The sequence below is a fragment of the Sebastes fasciatus genome, chromosome 16, assembly GCF_043250625.1.
Source record: "Sebastes fasciatus isolate fSebFas1 chromosome 16, fSebFas1.pri, whole genome shotgun sequence".
Classification (NCBI taxonomy): domain Eukaryota; kingdom Metazoa; phylum Chordata; class Actinopteri; order Perciformes; family Sebastidae; genus Sebastes; species Sebastes fasciatus.
This window is the reverse complement of record NC_133810.1, coordinates 19,591,208-19,605,136: the sequence shown is the minus strand read 5'-3', so window position 1 is coordinate 19,605,136 and position 13,929 is coordinate 19,591,208. Positions and strand designations below refer to the sequence as shown.

The following is a 13,929-nucleotide window of genomic DNA, read 5'->3' as shown; positions in this document are numbered from 1 at the left end:
TTTACACACACTATTACGATCAAATTATCCTCAAATAGCCCCCCTACAGAGTTAAATGGCCTTTTCTCTCTTAAAACAATACTGCATAACAGCACATTTCAATAATGATTACCACAAAGGCACAATTCTTTGCAGTTATTCTAAATGACTCTGCAGCAAATGAAGCTTAACTCGCCGTGACCACTGGACCAATAAGCTTAATGTTAATCTCTTGCTATTATAAGTATGAAAAGCTTCTGATAAAAGTCGGCTCTATTATTTTGGACATAGAGGGCTCTTTATGGCGGCAGCAGCAATCAGACGGGAGGTTTTTGAAATGCGGTACTATCAAGGTGGCGTGTGCAATTAGCGTGCAATCGATTCCTCAAGTATAGAAATACAGTACATGTATTCACATGCATTCACTTCAATTCAATTTATTTTTTCATATCAAATCATTAGAGAAGTTATCTCAATACGCTTTTCATATAGAGCAGGTCTAGACTGTACCGACCAAACAACAGATCCCCCATGAGCAAGCATTGTTATGCGACAGTGGAAAGGAAAAACTCCCCTCTAACGGGTAAAAACTCGGGGCAGAACCCGGCTCTAGGTGGGCCATCTGCCTCGACCTGCACATGCATGCACAATATATGGAAATGTTCTTATTAGAAAGCATATGTCAGGGTTTGAAAATATAGGACTAATTTAAGACAGGTAGACATGTTTCCCATCACATTCAGTCTTTGTTTTGGGTACAAGATAGCACTCAAACTACACAATCTCAGAGAATAAACAGTGAGTAATAGTGTGTCACTCACCCTCCGCAAGTTATTGTTATTGGAATAGAAAAACCATCATATACGACTGAAGAGTGATCTATCGTTAACGTTTTGCATTATTAGCGTTGTTTTTAAAGGACTACTTTAGTAGTGTTTTTGCATGCTTTACCCATTGACTACAAATCACTTATACGTTGCATCACTGTTGATTATTTTCTAAAGCATACCACGAGTCTTTAGATTGATTTCCCACCTTCGACGTAGCAATTGGTTTCATTTCAATACGGTGAGAAAATTTACTTGCAGATCCTAGAAATTTGCTTAAAATGGGCAATCGATCACAAAAAGCATCATGTGTCCTCCTGCTGTTGTCAAAGTTGTCACTATTTTGTGGTTTTGCAGCTGTAAGGGCATCTGAAATATCTGCATGCAAATGAGGGGCCACCAGATGATTAAAGCAATAAGAAAGAAAGAAATATTTCAGTTACACAAAATTATCTTTATGCTTTCCTGACTCCCCCCACTGAATTTTTCAATTTCGTTTGTGAAATTCTACATAATTTCACCTCTTTAGGGCTCTAAAATCCTTCAAAGAAAATAATCCAAGAAAAGGCCACAAGTAGACATTGTTTCATTTCAGGGGTCCACAAGCCAAAAAGGTTGAGAACCACTGAGTGAGATAAGATGAAAAACGCATTTCTTTTTGGGGATATAGTGTTTTCCCCAACACTTATGACAGCCTGGCCAACCTGTTACAACCATGCCGCCCAGACACCCACTGTGAACAGCCCTGAGAGGGCACAATTTGGTGTAATCTACAATGACATCTGTTGTCGCTCATTGTTACTTTAAATCGACATGAGTCTGACTAAAAGTTCTTTACAAGGGAATTCATATTTTACAGATATTTTCAATTGTCAACCAATCACTTACATTGTGGTATCTGATCATTATCATAATTCAGCCTGTAGAGACCAGTGAAATATTTAAACTGAAGTACACTTTCCCCATCATTCTAGCTATTCAGGCGTAATACACCTGTACTTACGGTCACTGCAGAACGGGCCCCCGTAGGTGGTCATGGTGCAGTCACATGAGAAGCCCTCCCACAGCTGCAGACACACTCCCTGGTGGTGGCAGGAGTCCTCTGTGCAGGTGGTGCTGGGACCTGCAGGGTGTTGACAGCAGATTTACCAGGTGCCTTCTCTTCATTCTATTTATGCATCTTCGCTACTATCCAAAGGGAATAAATACGTAACGATGAGCCAGTCATTACTGCACAATAAGATTGCGGATATTCATCTTTTGACAGAAAATATTTTAAAGCTTCCAAGGAAAGGAGGTTCAGCAAGACAACCATAGCAATTTAAACAAGGCAATTAAGACAGCTGTTTAACCAGCTATTGTACCATGCAACTGATTGCTGGTTACTAATTGCCTCCATGAAAGATCAGAGGTAATGTGATTGACTGTCTGTCTATGTTTGTGTCACTGTGACCACCTCATCTAAAAATCGAAACAAAAAAAGGAGACATCTATTGATTTTAGAGACTCTGTGACCTTTACCCAAGTGTCCCCCTCAAGCCAACTTTGTGTACACTTATATAACTCCTCTGTCATAACCTTATCAATGTTTCCTGTAAAAGCGACGACTACCTGGGGAGATTATTTGATATTATTAAGTCTTGGCAAAACTCTGCGCTTTACCGAGTGCTTCCTTGTTTGTTTGTAACTCAACAAAAGCCGCTGGACTTCTTGACGGCACAGTGATATTATTACATGTTAGCGTGTATAATCAGAAATAATAAAACCACAGAATGTGTTCGCTGGCCAATCATAATGGAGCATTCAACAAAGCTGTTAAATACCATAACAAATGTGGTGTGATTAGTTTTCCTCTGAGTTCACCTCTGCTCTGACGCTCAGAAATCCGATTACAGGAATGACTCACAGATGTTTGATACTTCCCAGTGTGTTCCCGGCCTCACCTCCACAGCCGTGCTCCACCTCTCCCACCTTGTGAAGGGCATCGGCCAGCAGGTCAGGGAGCCTTCCGTTCAAGTCCACGGATGCCAGGCAGCCCTGGTAGCCTTCCCGGGACGCTATCAACCTGGGCAGGCTGCTGTACATGCTCTTCCCAACACCACCGACGTACAGCTCCCCTGTGAGATACAAAAGTCGGTCAAGTCAAGTACATGCTGGTGTATGCTCTCAAACACAAGCTGGCTACACAGAATATGCACATGGTAAAGGATAAAAATAATCAGTAAATGAATAAATAACGCAAAAAGTACTGAAAGGTTTGAATGCATAGAGCAAATATGAGCATATAAACATAACATATTCAGTATGTGTTGACATTGTCGTAGAGGTGTTAATTATGTGTTTAAGCATCATAGATAGTGGTGGACTGGACTCATTATATACAGAGATGTTTCTAATATCCTCCCCCGCTCATGTAGAAGGACAAACATTTTCGAAGCATCTCTCAATATAATGTAGCCCAGTGACCTCAATAATAAACATTTAATTGAATTTACACATTTCTGCAACCCGATATCATGCAAAAGCGTGTAATAGACCCGTCTGTCCACCAGAGGATAGCATGTCAGTGTCAAGTTTTGCCTCTACAATGCATGAATATTACACACGTGTATTAAAGTGCAGTAGCAGCAGGGAGCAACAAAACCACTCACTTATGTTTAGGAAAAACATCATGGTTGGCCTTAAAATAAGTACGTAAACAAAGTACAATATGTATGGAAACAACATTACATCAGTACGGAAAACATGTACAAACATCACTTAAGTAACGTAAACAAAACACTGGTCTCAAACACTGTTCTCAGGCTGTAACCCATCCACCTCCCCTCTCACTCGCCACTCTCGGTCTTTCTCACTTTTTATTCTACCTCAGTAGCTCTGAGCGTAGCATATTCACACAGAGGCATTTACATTGCAGTCAGTACGGACTACATGGTGTGAAACTGACAGGCCTAAAGCAAGAATGGCGTTCTAATTACATGCTTTTGCCTTGTGCATTATCGTGTCATTCACGCGCCTTTTCGTGCAACCCAGCTGATTTCTGACAATGTCAACATAAACTTTGTAATGGTGGAATTCAGATGCTAACACCTGGTCCATCGTTTTCAGAGCTATTGATTGTTGCCCGCTACTCAACTGTAGCTGCTAAACATGCGCAATGCAAAAGCAGTTGCTTGAACCTTCACAGTTGCATGAAAGTCTGTATTCTTGTTAGCGACATATTGGTATAAACCAACAAAGGAAGATTGAGATTTACCACAAAAAGAAATGTTTCATCTTTAAATATTGTCCTCTATAAAAAATAAAAAATAGCATGTTAAACACAAAAGTGTGCAAGATAATACAAATTTCAGAGCGAATATGTTGGAATATGATTGAAAACTGGTTCACAATGCAGAATCTGACAGAACGAAGCAAGTATTCACCGTGTCCTCTAATAAAATACTTTCCATTGTTTGGATAGGTTACCTTTTAAATCCAGGTTGCGAGCTCCGTTGGCGTGTTGGGTGACAGTGCGGGAATCAATCTTCAGGATGTGCACGTTGTTGTTGTCGCGGGAGATCACCACATTGTGCCACTGGTTGTCATTAAGTGGCTTGTCAGAGTTTCCCTTCATTAGCGACGGCCCATTTCCCAAGTCAAAAACATAATGGATATACCTACAGGATAATGCAGATGTTTACATTTAGCGTTTCTTATCATTTCTCCACAGTATAATAACAGTATCCACCGTATGCTGTTATGTGATTTATACTGTAGAATGTTTCAAATTATTCTCAGCATCCAGCTGCGTGCACTGCTGTCTACCAGTCTGTTTTGGGATACAACCACTGAGGGAGCTCGAAATCTGAAATGTTGTTTGTTGACGTACAAATAAATAACAGTGAATGAACGAAAAACACACGCAGCAAGACTTAAGGCACATCATCGTGTTGATATTAAATTTGATCAGCAGACTGTCAAAAAACTAAATCTTGTTTCGAATTCAAGCAACATCCATGACAAAGCTGCTACACTTCACACAAAACATTGAGCAGCCTGAAAACTATGACAGAAGTGTTGGAAGCCATTTTTCGTCTGTGTTGCTGTTGCGAGCTTCTGCTGCAGGCTCCGGAGCCGAACAAGGCCTCTTGCTGACTAATTGCTCGCTGGGAGAGAGTCTGTGCAAGGTTTGACAGTGGGAAGCTACAATTGTTGCTTTGCCTGCTCCGCTTCCTATTCTCTCTGGAACGAAAATGATCTACGATGAATAAAACATTCCCAAAGTATCTGTTGCCAAATGTGCTCGACTAGGTCTGAGTGTGAGAATGACACCGGCTCTGTGGTAATGGAAGCTCATGCTTCCTCCATCTGCTTAACAAAATTATTTATGATGAACAAATGATTTTAGAGGTATTTTGTGTCTCTCTACACGGCTGCAGGCGGATGGATTGAAGATATGAATCATGATCAAGTCATTTTGAGCCAATGAAAGAAGTAAAGTAAAAAAAGCACTCTTTATATGCCTTCAGCTTTACAAGACAAATATTGTTGCACTGAAAGAAACGACTGAGTGCAAAATTAGGTATATATAGTTTGTTCCTGTCCCAAATAGCCCCTTCTGTCTTTCCTCATTCCAGGCCTGTAGGGGAGATTGGGGTGAGTTGAGCCAGTTTTTACTTGAGGCGTCTTTAAAGTGAGGGAATGACAGTAATGTCTCCAACTAAAACATGTACATATATTTCAGGATGTGGTGAATCCTCGGGAATGATCACTTTGGATCTAAAATAAACAGTTTTTCAAAATATGACTGGTCTTTTGGCTCATCTTGCCCCCGATGAAGGGTAAGTTGAGCCTACGGAGAGGATAAGTTGAGCAATATCGGTATGCCTAGTCTATCAATAATACCTGTCTATAACTGAAGTGAGGTTATCAAAGAACTCCCCCACATTGTGCCTAAAGGCAGTGGCTCTTCAGAGAGAGGTTGCTTCAGGAGTGCACCATAACAGAGGTGACGCACCGTAAAACATGAATCAATCACGTCCTAGAAAAGGTTAAAAGTTGATGAGCCTATATGATCATCTTTTTATTTATCTTTTATTGAACCATTGCCATTTACATTGAGATTTACATAACAAGTTGAAGCTGAAATCTAATAATATATAATTACAAATGGCTCAATTTTCCTCAGGCCTTTTAGCTCAAATTACCCCAGCCCTGCCATTTTAACCAATTAGTATCATCCAGCAATATAGAGCTAATGTCATGCTAACAGTATAGCCTCATATTGTAACTTCCTAAAGCACTAACACTTGAGTGATTTTTTTTCAAACTTGTCTGTAACTGATTTTCTGTAACTGTTCAGAAACAAGAATCATGACTCCTTGAACATGAATCACTTTGAACGGCAAAAAGATGTTTTTTGAACCTAAATGTGCTTACCACTTATCTCCATCACAGGGTCAGTAAAATGGACGACTCTTCAAAATGTGGTCACCTACCCAGTTTTGTCTGTGGTTGCCTAGAAACTAGGGGTGGCTCAACTTCCCCACAGGCTCAAATCATCCCACTCTCCCCAATGTAGATTACTGCTCAGTCCAAACACCGCAGCACTTACCCTTTGACCAGCTCCACTACGATGAAGTCGCTACCATCTCCAGAGTTGTAAAGTATCAGCCCGTCGGGACTGGTGGTCTTGAACTGGAAGAAAAGGTGCATGGAGGCGTACGCCTGCAAGGTGGAGAAGGCCAAGTAGCTGGCCTGCGCTAGAAAAGTCACAGGATTGGCCACGATGTGCCTCATGCCAAATCGAGCGTTCAGCTCGCAGTATGAGATGTCTCCGTTCTTGCACTGGTCCAGATAGAGCATCCCGTTGAAGGAGAGAGCCTGCAGATGGCCGATAAAGTTGGAAGGCACCACGGAGATGAAACGCCTCTCTGTCATGATCCCCGTTTCGACGTTGCTGAATTCCAGACGGGTGTGGGCGCCCGTCATGAGGCCTGAGGAACAAAACACGCATCTTAGATGTCAAATACCGTTCAATATCTGCAACCTTTGTAAGCTCCTTTATTCCTACTGTATACCTTCCACAGTCACATTGTCCACAGAGAGCTGCAAATTCTTCCCACGCCGCACCACCTTCACTGTGTGCCACTCATTGTCATTCAGCTTCTCGCCGACCAGGAGTACCTCTGGTCCCTTGCCTGAGAGGAGGAAAGCGTCAAGTGACAATCATACCGTGTGCAGCTCTCTCTACTCAGGGTCAATACATACACTCACTTCCAGAAGCACTCACACACATACAGCCATCAACATTCACCTGCCAACAATACTTTGCACTCTTTCAATACACAGTTGAAGGAGGAATGAAACAAAGAAACTGCAGTAGTAGCTCCTATTCTGTAGGTTGAGTGGCCGACGTGTAAAATAATTTCTGTGCCGAAATAGCATGACGCATGCTTTCTCTTTATAGGGTAAGATAGTTTAGGTATTTTCTAGAGGCTTGGCTACAACATACAGCTTTAAGTTTCTGCACTATCCTCTGCCTTTTTCGCTGGTTTCAAAATAGGTCACAGTGCAGAGGCTTGCCACTGCAGCACCGTCATCCCGAATCAGTGCCTAGGCAACAGGCCGACACGGCAGTTCAAAGGAGTTCTGACATCGCTTGGGAAACTAATTGGCCATGCCTAAGCTGACTGCGCCTTTAGGGGTTTGTCTGTCTAATTGAGCTCAGGGTGTAGGAGAATTACAGGGGACGTACAGAGGGCAATAAATGGAAAACATCAACTGGTTTCCGAACACTGCACTGTTTCATCCTCGGGGAAATAAAAGTGCGACTGGAGACTTTGTCCAGGGCTGCATATCAAGTGTCTTTGCAGCGCACCGCATGATACCAGCATCCACCTGCTGAATATCGACTACACACAACCCAAACAGATCAATCGCATCAAGTCCTGCTGCCTCTGTATTTGACGGATTTACTTCTATAATGAAAAACAAAACACTCGCTGGAGTCATGTCCAACACAGAACTATAAATGTTTATCTTGTAATTCTCCATCATGAAAGCAGAGGTGCTGACAACATTTGCTGTAATGAAGAAGGAGATAGTGGAATGCTGGATAGTGGACTATTTATCTTATCTGTGCTTCTCTGAGGGGAGCTTCCCTGATCTCTAATGTCAGTGCCTCCAAGTCTGTTTACAGGTCTTGGGGAGTACTAATGTTAATACATATGTAAAAAAAGTTGTATGTATTAGTGTCTCCAGAGGGAGCTGTGCAAAGTCTGGTAAATTGACTCAAGTGATGTCACTTGCCTCAGAATCGGGTGGTGCTGAAGACTACAAATCTGAAAAAAATAATAATAATCTGGGTGAGTGGGGTTAGAAAGAAGTGACCAGACCTCTACAGCCCGCTGCTCGTCTCTGCTTGAGGCTAGCGGCTCAAGGCTACTAGCATAACACACCTTAATCTCAACTGTCAAATTGCATTGTGGGTAATGTAATACATAGACTGTAGCCTATATAAGAAGTGAACGTAGTTACCATTACGTCCCCCATTGATTTCGTGGACTACGCCTTGGGCAACCTCCGGGTCTGAAAAGTGAAGCCAATGTTGAAGTGCCTTAAACTTGCATTCTTTCTAATAGCCAGCAGGGGGCGACTCCTCTGGTTGCAAAAATAAGTCTGATTGTATAAAAGTCTATGAGAAAATGACCCTACTTCTCACTTGATTTATTACCTCAGTAAACATTGTAAACATGAGTTTATGGTCTCAACCGCTAGTTTCAAGTCTTCATCAATACAGCATGATGTTCATTTAGTAAATTATGGTCCCATTTAGAGTCAAATAGACCATAAAGCAGGGTATGCTTTAGGGCGTGGCTACCTTGTGATTGACAGGTCGCTACTGCGGTGTTATCTGGTCTAGGTGTTGTCCGTGTTTTCGTTGTAGAACTTCAACCCTTTCACAGTGTGTTTTCAGTTCATGAAAGTTAATGGTAACATTTTGAGAGTCGCCTAAAAACTTCTTATTCAGCGTTTGGTTGTACTTAGCTGCACCCTCTTGTGTCACTTCGGGTGGCAAAGAAACAAGATGGTGACGGCCAAAAACCAATATGGCGACGGCCAAAATGCCAACCTCGAGGCTTCAAAACCGCAGTCCACAAACCAATGGGTGACATCACAGTGACTATGTCCACTTCTTACATACAGTCAATGGGACTACGGTTTTGAAGCCTCGAGTTCATTATCTTGGCCGTCGCCATCTTGTTTTTTTGCAACCAGAAGTGACACGAGAGTGTGGAGCTAAGTACAACCAAACCCTGAACAAGATATTTTTAGGCGACCAAAATGTTACAATTCACTGAAAACACACTGTGAAAGGTTTAAAGTTGTAAGACGAAAACACGGTAGCGACCTGTCTGACTTGAAACTAGTGATTGAGACCATAAACTCATGTTTACTGAGGTAATAAATCAAGTGAGAAGTAGGGTCATTTTCTCACAGACTTATATAAAAGCTGAAAAAAGAATGAAAGTTTAAGGCCCTTCCGCACTGGCTTCACTTTTCAGAACTGGAGGTTGCTGCCTGGTGCCAGGTTTTGACAAGGAAGGTAAATGTGCAGAATAAAGAAGACGATATCTCTGATTCAATGCTAAATTGATGTATCATTAAACATTAACTATCATTTGTACAACTAATAGTATTATTTGTTGCAGTAGTGTTTGATTTGAGATTGGGGTCATAAAGAATTTTGTCCCAGTAAATAAAAATGAAGCACACGTAGTAAAACTGACTGCGCAGCCCCGTGTTTCATATCAGTGATAGTGATCTATCTCTAACAGTGGGGAGTAAAATGGTGGGATATAATATGTATTCACACAGACATCTGACTGTAAACCCTTTGAAATATGGGCTCCTTTCAAAGTGCCTTCGCTCCACAAGCTCAGCTTCCAGAGGCTTGAGAGTCTGCCGCACATGTAAAAGGGTCTATTTTGTCCAGTTTGATCCTCAGTTTAAATTGAATTTGATTCATATTTTCAAACAAGGATAACTTCAAAGGCATGGTGCAGTTATACAGGTCAGCATTATGAGTGAGCCGAGACTTTGAACGCAGGATGTGCGTGTTAATCAAAGCGTGTTATGGTAATTCTGTAATTTTGTAGGACAAATGCCTCATTTCAAAAGTGTGTTGTGTACCCATATTCTGGAGAATTAATCAAGGAGCATTGCAGCAACATTTGTTCTTGCAACTATTTCCCTCCCACTGACAGCTTCCGAGCAGCTGCTGCAGATGGGCTGTCTCTTTGAAGCTACGCTCGCAAGATCACCTGAGAAATCTGAATCGAGTTGTAAGATGATCCTTAAAGGTAGTCAAAACACGGATATTTAAAATTCACATCGAGTCCAGGTTGGTGATTCTCCTCAATGATAGCGCTCACTAAATAATGATTGTTTAAATCATTTAGGCAGATTATTCTGCAATTTAAAAATTGGCTCCATTTTCTGTTATCAACCATAAAATCCATTAACAAGCCATCCATCATCACATCTGCAGAAGTAAGATCGTCAGAGGTCACTGGTGTAGCACACATACAGTATAACTGATCAGGAAGATGGTTCATTTTGCACACAAAGAGATGCACATACAGTACAGTACATTATTTCTGTGGATAGTGCATGATGGTATAATGCCATCTGCTGGTAGAGGGGGCAATTTATTTGGCGGATATCTAAGGTGATAAAGGATATACGGCTTCTCTTAATAAGCCATGTTTAACCTCTCTCTGCTATTTGCATGATTATTTATCTGCATATTTTACTTTTTATTGAGTGCAGTGAACCATAAAATGGCTATAACAGGCTCTTCTGAACTGGTTTACAGAGACAGTACATGCACACCTCACTTCTGTCCAACCATCCACACACCCATGAACGCACACACTACTCACCTCAATCAGTGAAAAACAATGTAATCCATTCAATATAACGGACTGTTGCTTAGGCTCACACACGTGTCGTAAATCTGTTGTAACAGTAATAAAAGTGTCCCCTTTGTGGCTGTATAGCCATTAAATCAGATCAATAGATAAGCATGAGACAAAATTACAGTCCGCAGGTTACTGATTATTCTATTATATGTGCTTAAATGTTAAAATATATTTTGAGAGTACATAAGCAGTTGTTGCAGTGAGCTCCTTTCATCTCAGGTTAGCATAAATACAATATAATGACTGATATTCAGAGTGCAAATCATTGGGAAATTGAACATTAACAGTTAAACATTTCATTTCAGTGAATCCAGGAATTATTCATACATGAGGGGCGGAAACAAGCTTTCAGCCAGCACTCGATTATAGTGATAACTTTTTATAAGCATTTATGAGCCTTCTCTGTAATGGATGATCTGTATCAGAGAGCCGTTCACCTCTCCGCTGCCAATAGCTTTTATCTCTTTCTCCCGCCGCTGTAGACTGAAGCAAAAACTTAAATTGCCTGTCTCTCACTGTCAGGTGTGAGCGACAATCTACATCATAAATTCAAACATCACCGCGGTACAAAAACCTTAAAGTGCCACTCCATTCCTGTATAGAATAGCAGAAAATCAATTCTGTTGATACAGAGCAGAATCTGCCTTTTAATCAATAGAATTATGTTCGCTTGCTTTAAATACAGCATGCCAATGTATTTCATGATTTTCGGTCATGTTTCTCAGTAATTTTTATATTAAGCCGTTTTATACAGTACATTTGTCCAGCTTGTTCATCCTGCATTTTATAGCACATATGGTCCAGGATGCCTCTCACCATTAAAATCTTTGGGGTATCACAAAGCAAGATAACAAGTGTCTCTTGATGTATGATGAATACTTAGACTCAGACATTTACTGTATTTAAATTTTGGCATTAAAAACTGACATCTGGTGAATTAATTTACATAAAAAGAATGTTTTCCATTTAGGGCTGTCAAAGTTTCTTTCTAATTTCTTTAACGCATTAACACAACTTGCAATTTTTAGAGTAAAGATACTGGCATCTTATGAAACAAGAAAACAAGGAATCCATTCCTACCAACCAGGTCATATTAGCTTGTCACAAAGGAGGTTATATAACGCTCCAAATTTCGGTGAGGAAAAACTGGTATGGCCATTTTCAAAGGGGTGTCTTAACCTCTGACCTCAAGATATGTGAATGAAAATGGGTTCTATGGGTACCCACGAGTCTCCCCTTTACAGACATGCCCACTTTATGATAATCACATACAGTTTTGGGGCAAGTCATAGTCAAGTCAGCACACTGACAAGCTGACAACTGTTGTTGCCTGTTGAGCTGAAGTTTGCCATGTTATGATTTGAGCATATCCTTTATGCTAAATGCAGTACCTTTGAGGGTTTCTGGACAATATTTGTCATTGTTTTGTGTTGTTAATTGATTTCCAATAAGAAATATATACATACATTTGCATAAAACATGCATATTTTCCCACTAAGATAAGAGTATTAAATACTTGACTAATCTCCCTTTAAGGTACATTTTGCAATTCATTTGCGATTAATCGAGATTAAGTATTTCAATCGATTGACAGCCCTAATTCCTCTACATGTACTCACCTAAAATGAGAAGGCTGCAACTAACTGTACTCTCTTAAACATGTTTCAACATTTAAGCAAAACCATCTTTTTTGATAGATAACAGTCTTGTTTCATAATCATCTATTGATCAGATATCAGATTCTAACCTTTAAATTAATCTCAGCTCTGCCACTGCAGGTGTGATTACCCACTAATCAAAACAAGTTATTTTTCTATATACAGAGACTAAGCGTTGCTTTTCTCACTGCAGATAATGTGAGCAAATTAGACACAAGCAAATGAATGACTCATTGGCAGCAGGCTACTGTATGTAAAATCTAGCTATTTGATTTAAAGATTATCACATTGTAATGATGAGAAAATGTGTCATTTCAAAATGTGGATTTCATAAGTGAAGAGTAAACAAATGCCAATTATATTTAACTGAAGTCTCATGTTCTTATTTTTGCAATGATGCTTGTGCGTAACATAACAGTAAACAAAGGACAATGTGGGGCAGAAGAAATGAATGCTGTTCCGTTTCATAAGGGAATAGAGCAAGAGGCATATGATTACACTACAGTGCATGTTCTCTAAATCATGGTACAGTAAATAATCATAGGAAACACTTACTGAGATTACAGTCTATCCTGATACAATCTGGTGAGAGAGAGAGTGAGATGGTGAGATTAAAAGAAAAAAAGAGCACAAAAAGAGGAGAATATTTCACATCCTTCAAGGTACATTCTGCAGACAGTTCAGTGCTTTTCAGAGCCCACCATCCGGGGACAGCCTCGAGAGTCTAAACCGCCACTTTCCTCCCTGTAGTGTGTACATAACATTAGAAAAATAGAAGAATAGTGAGTGAAAGGGAAACCTCAGCGTGTGTCTGGCACTGCTGGAAGAACAATAGAGCAGATCAAAGTTGGGATCAATAAGAGTTTTATTGACCGGAAAAGTGGAGGTGCAGCGGTATTATTTTTAGCGCCGGTATCGGCTCGGATACGGCTGCTTACACTCAGGTGTCTGCAAATGACTGTTTCAGATACTGCGACTGATAGTCTTACTGATGCGTGCTTTGGGGTAATATAGCAAACACGCACCGCTGTGAGGAAAATTGTCTGAAGCAGATAACAAAAATGGAACCTGTGCTGGATTTTGGTTGAAGATTTCAACACGTGAAACCCAATAAACCATCCATCACGCAAAGGAGCAGAATGAATTTAATTCAAAGAACAGGCGAGAGCAGCTACTTAACAATACTTAAGTTAGAGCAATTACTGGGATTATGCACAATTTGCAATACATGTCGTTTCTTGTCCGATCTAATCATCTCAGCTGTTTTTAGATGTATTATTTTTGTTTAGGACAACCTACTTGCTTATCACATACATTCTTAAGTGATGCAGACATTAAAGAGGAGCTATTATGCTTTTGTGCTTTTTCCCTTCCCTTTAGTGCAGGGGTTCGCAAACTTTTTAGGGCCAGGGACCCCTTAAAGGGGAAAACATTTTCCAAGGACCCCCTCATAATCGTAACACAGATTAAGCATAATGCTCACTACCATAGTCTTGG

The 13,929-nt window shown here is 40.5% G+C and overlaps 1 protein-coding gene across 9 annotated transcripts in view; it reads right to left on the bottom strand.

The window, feature by feature from the left end:
• The window catches only part of LOC141752633 (neurexin-2-like), a 204,337-nt gene that overhangs the window by 82,443 nt on the left and 107,965 nt on the right, over window positions 1–13,929 (bottom strand). For 6 of the 9 annotated variants that reach the window (XM_074610689.1, XM_074610688.1, XM_074610693.1 and 3 more), the window contains 6 exons: window positions 12,988–13,014; window positions 6,869–6,988; window positions 6,403–6,784; window positions 4,275–4,465; window positions 2,750–2,923; window positions 1,810–1,929 (listed from right to left, as the gene is read on the bottom strand). In XM_074610689.1, the coding sequence (XP_074466790.1) occupies window positions 1,810–1,929; window positions 2,750–2,923; window positions 4,275–4,465; window positions 6,403–6,784; window positions 6,869–6,988; window positions 12,988–13,014 (1,014 nt within the window). The remainder of the gene's footprint in view (window positions 1–1,809; window positions 1,930–2,749; window positions 2,924–4,274; window positions 4,466–6,402; window positions 6,785–6,868; window positions 6,989–12,987; window positions 13,015–13,929) is intronic. The other 3 variants (XM_074610691.1, XM_074610695.1, XM_074610696.1) reach the window with 1 other exon arrangement.